The sequence below is a fragment of the Protopterus annectens genome, chromosome 1.part2 (assembly GCF_019279795.1).
Source record: "Protopterus annectens isolate FY-2018-M chromosome 1.part2, PAN1.0, whole genome shotgun sequence".
NCBI lineage: Eukaryota > Metazoa > Chordata > Ceratodontiformes > Protopteridae > Protopterus > Protopterus annectens.
In genome coordinates this window covers 281,911,100-281,918,098 of record NC_056727.1, presented here as the reverse complement: position 1 = coordinate 281,918,098, position 6,999 = coordinate 281,911,100, and the positions used below count along the sequence as shown (strand labels likewise).

At 38.6% G+C, this 6,999-nt stretch overlaps 1 protein-coding gene across 1 annotated transcript in view; it reads right to left on the bottom strand.

Moving 5' to 3' along the window:
- The window catches only part of SNRPB2 (small nuclear ribonucleoprotein polypeptide B2), a 536,801-nt gene that overhangs the window by 514,920 nt on the left and 14,882 nt on the right, over positions 1–6,999 (bottom strand). Inside the window, exon 2 of the mRNA XM_044056063.1 lies at positions 5,318–5,408. Coding sequence (XP_043911998.1) covers positions 5,318–5,408 — 91 coding nt within the window. The remainder of the gene's footprint in view (positions 1–5,317; positions 5,409–6,999) is intronic.

Genomic DNA, 6,999 nt, shown 5'->3' with positions numbered 1-6,999 from the left:
CTTAGAAATGGAAATTACATCGGGGGTCCTGCAAGATTTGATCCATCTGTGGGTAGTTCCTCTATGAACAATCAGCTGGCAGGATTCTGCTCTAGGACACCATGCAAGAAGGTGCAAAAGACATATGTGCTTTCTTTTCCTTAGACAGGAATGTTCCTGTATGTTCTACGATGATTCGGACGTAATCCCAAAAGATCCCTTCTTTTGGAAATGGCTAGGAGCAATTACCACAAGCTTCCTCACAAAGTGTACCAACTAACACAAGCTAGAGGTTGTTTCACATACCCAAACCTCAGTCAACTTCAACAGACTGCCAGGATGACAGGTTTTTAATTCCATTCAGGTAGCTGTCTACTGATGGAGACGGTAGCTGTCTACTGATGGAGACAAGAAAGACTGCTACTAGAAAATCACATATTAGCAAATGGAAAACCAGCACCAATTCAAGGCTAGTTGTTTTCTGGCATTACAATATATTTCTGTAAGTTACTATCCTAAAGCCTACCTTATTCCACCATCAAGGTTCATTTACTGGCCACTTCAGCACATCTGTCCATGGATCCCCCTTTTTTAATGCATTCCCATGTCAAAATGTTTTTGATAGGGGCTTTACATAAGAAGCCTCCAAGAAAATTGATAGCCGCTAATTGAAATCTTAAATTTATGTTACAGAAGCCAACACTTGCTCAATTTGAAACAGCAAACCTTGCTGACTTGAGGTTTTTAACATGGAAAATAGTTTTACTTATTGTGCTGACCTCTGCAAGAAGGGTGTCCTTGTTGCAAGCTCTTATGGTAAGTCAACCTTATCTCACCCTACCTCATTTTCCACAGGGACAAGTTTTCTTTAAGCATAAAAGAATTAGTTCTCAAAGTGGTATCTGTGTTAACTTTATGCCAAGCTATCCATCGTCCAATTTTCTTTCCTGGCCTAAAAATGAGGAAGAATGGATACTCCATACCTTGTATATCTTGACAGAACTAAATCTTTCAGATTAATTGTTCACTTCTTATAAAAATAAGAATGGAAAATCTCCTGTGTTGAAGTAAATCATTTCCAAATGGTTGTCTACGATTACGATTTGTTATATTTTCCACAAAGAAAAAGAAAAACTACTCCAGATACGGTCAAGTCTCATTCTTGGCTTTATGCATGGCTTTTTGAGAAGGGTTAGATTGTAGAAGTATTCTAGAAACTGCAACTTGGTCCTCTGCACATACTTCTACAAAGCACTACAAGCTTGATTTCTTCTCTAGTTCTACATCGGGCTTTGCAAGGACCATTCACCAGGGGGTCCTGGACTGTTCTCCTTTTACGTCCTAAATGTAGTAAGCTACAGTAATCTACCCATATGGCTAATGCTACTGCAGCAATGATCAATATACTGAACATAGTACAGTCATGAAGGATATTCGGACGATCACTGCTGCAGTCAAAGCTCCCTCCCTCCATTTTTTTCTGTGTATTGTTTATACCAGGGTGCAATTTTTTTGGTGCATTGATTATACCAAGGTGCAATTTTTTTCTTATTTCTAGCTTTGTCCTTTTAGGACTCAGTCTCTCTGTTGGTATGAAACCTCTAGAAGGCTGGTGCCTAAACCTGTCTTTTTAGTCAGCTCAGTTTGAGCTGACTGGGTGCATGGAAGATGACTTGAAGTTTTGGAAGCTAGCTGTCTGTTATATTCTTGTTAGGATATAACCCATATAGCTAAGATTACTGCAGCAGTCAATCAAGCATCTACTGTTAAGTTTAATTGCACTACTGTGCTTTCAGAACAGCTATTGTCACCAAAGCCATCAACATAAACAGTGACTCCTCACCTTCAAGGCTTTTTTTTTCTCTCTTGTAGGTATTTTTAGAGAGACTGGCTGTATAACAAATACATTTGTGGGCAGTGGTAATGGTACACACAGTCCACAGCTCAGTTTATTTACTTATTTACTTTTACTTTATTTGTTGCGTTAATCTGAGTAGAGTGGCTGTGCATGACAGTAGCAAGATAATATACATTGTGTCCACGATTTCTTTCACTTTCATCTCACCACCAAAACAGAAGGAAAGATGCTGCTGTGTGTAAACAAAAGGCAGTTATCTGATCACAGTGAAATGATCCATGGTATGGCTTATTCGGGTGGAGGAAGTGCACATGCATATAGAGCCAACAAGATGAAATACATTCTATCACCATTCTTTCATCACAAGCTATCATGAAAGGGGTTTACAGAAGATGGCTATCTTTTGACTAGTGGGAAGGCAAGTTCTTTGTGAAAGCAATGGGCAATTATATGACCAATGCTAAAGCGTTATTGGCATGGCTTATCAGATTGGAGGCAGAATATGTGTGTGTGTGTGTGTGTGTGTGTGTGTGTGTGTGTGTGTGTGTGTGTGTGTGTGTGTGTGTGTGTGTGTGTGTGTGTGTGTGTGTGTATTCACGCGAAAGAAATGTTAAAATACATTACTAGGGGTACTGCAGTTTTCACTTGTTTCATTATCAGACAAAAGTAGCAACAGCACTTTTAAAGTGTGCCTGTTTTTTTTTTTTTTTTTTTTTTGAAGGGGGGATGGAAATTGCCCTCCTCACATCCTTGATACATATCATTCTGACTCCAAGATTACTGCACCCTGAAGTAAAGGCAACTCTAGGAGATATTTTGGGATCTTAGTGTGATACCCCACCACTGGCCCAGTAATCAAGGAGCCTCAATCCTCACCACTAGCACCAGGGAGAGACGTACACTGGGAGGACGACAAGTACACACACAGTAAAGTGCTATTTCTCTTAACAGCACATAGAGACCACAGTCAGTCGTTTCTCCAGATTCCCAGTAAGACTCCACACTGCCACAGCTACAGAGTTGAGATCTCAGCTGAGTGGCCAAGCCAAGACCTCTACCACCCTCTCTGTCCAACCAGTGCTTCATGACCCTGCCCAAGTAGCTGACACACACACACTGAAATTTGAATTATACAAAAACACACACCTGGGAAAGGCTGGCACAGGTTTACTAGCTATGTCCCCTTTTGCCCAGACTATAAGGTAGTTATTACTGCCACGAGGTAACTCTTTATCAACTACTTTAAGGCCATTAACAAAGGGTGTCCAATCCTCCTGTGTAATGTTACTATTAATCCAAATGGTTGTTTGACCAAGAGCAAGGCTATTAGGAGTGGCCCACAGTGTCACCAAATAAATATGCAAGTACTCTCAGAACTTAATGTCTCACAAATATCAGCCACAATGACATGTTTAAATATATTTAATAACAAATAATAAAAAAACAAGAAAATACTCTGTAAATAATCAGTTACATCAGAACATCACCTCTGTGTATAGTGTACTTTTCTTTTCATGTGTTAATTAACTAGTAGTCAGTGTTGTCCAATGTAATAGTGTACAAGCATGTGCGACAGCTACTCTGTTTTGTATTACAGTTGTTTATTCTTGAATACCCATCATGTCTGTCTTTTTGTGTTTGTTTTCTCCTATAAAAGAGCTGACACTCAAAATTTCGTTTAGGTAGCACTTGTGTTTCCTAAATGACAATAAGTTTCTTTGAATCTTTGAATTCAAAATCACAAGAAATATTTAAAACAACATTGCAAGACAGTCGTAAATAAATAAAGAAAACATCTAAGCTATACTTCACTATATCCCTGACTGTATCTAAGAGAAATTATTGTCCTCTAGTTAACCTACTTACATAGCAACAAGCAGGCATGTGGTGAGTGGATGTAAAATAATTTACATTCCTCCACATTTAAAGACAATACAAAAAACTTCTAGTTCTATACATTAGGTCTCCTGTTGCGCTGAAACTGAAAGCTAACATCTCTTTTGTTTATGGCCGAGCCATAAAGTAACTCAATCTCAACTATTCTTATGAAGTTTTGCAAGATAATCTCCTGTGTTCCAGCTCCCCTGTTAGAATACACACACATCTAAACAGTACAACAGTGTATATACATTTCTGGTCAGTACTTTACAAAATATCTCTACAGCATATGTCTGCACTATATGACATACAGCTATAATACATCTGCAATGCAAGCATCCTACATGAAGCATGCTGACATTCACAAATAACATAACCATCTATAAAATTCCAGACAGCTGTGCTGGCAGCATCTTCCTTTGTTACACTTCTATATAAATCATATTAATATTCAGAAATGACATATAATTATTTACAAAATTCCAGCTAGCTGGGCTGACAGTATCTCTTTTTGTTACACTTAGTATGCATATTCCACTACTTGCAGTTTTGTGATTGCACTTTTCACTGCTGATCATCACTACTATAAATGTCTGGCTGGCATGCAGCCCTTGGTCATGTATACTAGTCATCATGGGTTCCTTGTGGTTATTTGTGTACAAGATCCTTGGTGCTGTGTACAAGATCCTTGGTGCTGTGTGTACTTGTGCCTATCTATACACATACATATATTAGGGGCAGTCCATATACTCAAACTTTTGTAATGGCAATTGCCTGCAATCCCAGCAGAAGCGACTGAATAACCATATGATTGCTTCTGGTGCAATTACTTTATGGGAGGTTGTGAAACAGCAGGGAATGGGAATTGGCCCCATCCCTGCTATTATGTGATCCCACAGTTAGTATACATAATTAGCAACGGGTGCGGGGGACACAGACAGGCTTGCCCCCACCCCCCGCAAAAAAAAAAAAAACAGGAGGTTTTTTTTTTTTGGCGTTTTCCTTTTCAATCTCTTAAGATCGATGTTTTCAAGTTTGATGTTCTGGTACTACAATATTATGAAGAACATTCATATACACACTTAACACAAACTTGTGCAAGTGTATTATACTACACACTTTCATACATGCACACACATCTCCTTTAACAGCAACAAAGCTAATGAAAATAAACCAACGTTTTTAGCCTGACTCCTTCAGTGCACTTGAAGGGCAAGAAATATATCACCACACTTACAAGCGGCTGTTATAAAAAAAAATAGAGAAATATCATCCCAGGCAAGCACAAAGATGCATTATGAGAGAGAAAACTATTACTGACTGATGACATTTCTCATTTTAATTAGAAGCAGCACCCTGTTATTCCAGAGCAGATACTGTTCTTGACTTAAATAACTAGATCTGTTTGGTGTTCTACATAACTCTGGTACATACTATTGCAAGAAGGCTATGTAGCAGCACTAGTACAACCATTAAGTTAAAATATGCTAAAGCAAATGCTGCAGCTGAGTTACAAGAATTCACTGTACATTAACATATAAGGTTTATTATGAAATAAACTACGCCACGTACATACAGTATATATTACCATAGATTACTTACCTTCCTTTTTTATTTTATCATTAATATTATTTAGGTAAAGTGTATGATTTGGTCTTATATCCATGGCAATGTCACACAAGTATGCAGTATTCTGAAAAATAAAAATAGATGAACTGTAACTGATGCACAGATTTATACACCATTATTCAGATGCTGTACAAAATCTAATTTCTAACAAAGGCTTGTGGATTTGTTTAAAACAGAAATTGCAAAAGAAAAAAAAATAATTCAAATGGGAGTAAGGTAGACGTAACTTGCCTAGCTCCATGGAACAGGAGGATACAGCCCTAAAACACAGGTGACTGGGGTTTGATTAATATCTCTAGAGAAGCCAGAAAGGGAGAGAGAGAAGTACAGGGGGTCGCCCTCTTACCTCAATGAGGGTTGAGAGAGTTCAGGGAACAGACAGGGTAGTGTGTTGTTTCTAGTGCAGACTGGGGAAGACAAGATTCCCAATATTAAGGGCAACTCCACTGTGGAAGTGAGGGATGACCAGCGGAGTCTGCCCATGTCATGTCCCCTTCTCCTCCTCTAGTGAGTAACTACATAAAGTTAGGGCACTCAAGTTAACTTTGTTGGCTACCTGGACATCGACCCACTCTTGGTCAGCTCTCACCAGCTGACGGAAATGAATGGGCTGATTTACCCAAGTGCAGAATGGGCAAAAAGATGGGGGGGGGTAGGTATTACTATTGTTCCTTTCAAAAATATCCTATACATATGGATTGTGCTAGGGAAGAAAAAAACCTTGGGCTGTAACAGATAACTAAATGGATGATTATTCATACAAATATATATTATGGTCATTAAGCTGACTTTAAAGGACAATGGGATTCTATTAAATGTTTAACTTCTCTGTTCTTTTTCTCCCTATTCACAGTCCCTGCTATGAAAAAACAACAAAACAGCATTCAAAATATTTTAAATCAACTGTTTCTCTCCACTAGAACAGTACCTTAATGTACTATGGTGGTTTCATCTTCAAAAAACTTTTATCCCGCCCTAGAAAAGGAAAAGCTTGCTGTAGTCACCAATTCATGGAGGTCATCAAGGTCAGTAAATACAGGTAGTTTTCTGGCCAACTCCCTCCTCAAACTGACATCACCATGGCTGTTTTAAAAACCCACCCATGCTGTGATGTTACAGCTCACTGGTCCTTTCCCTACCCATACAGAAAGTAAAGGCTAGAAAAAGGAAACAGTACGTGAGTCAAGTCTCCTGCTGTGAGCTGTTAATCAAAGCAGGTAACAGCTGAAATTACCCTTAGCACTTTGACAGTTAGGGAAGTTAGGTATGAAGGGGGATACAAAAGACTGCAATTTAGCCATTCTAAAAAGTAGTAGCAGTAAAAAGCACTTGGAAAGTCTGTTCTGTGGCATTTGCACTGCTTGTGTTTTAAGTAGTCATTGAAGAGCATGAAATGTTACTTAAAACTGACTGAAAGACAGCAGTGTATGCATGTAAAATCAATGCAGTGACATGAGCTTTAGGAAGGAAGAGGCCTGCATTATGTATATTTTTTACAGACAATAACTGCATTGTGGGATGCCTAGAGGCAGACTAAACAATCATGACCACTTCAAGATGCTAGACCCCATGTGGTCAAACTCAGAAATTACGTATAAAGTATTTAAAACCTGCAAATACTCCCAGACTGGTGTTAAAATGTATGTAACACCAAA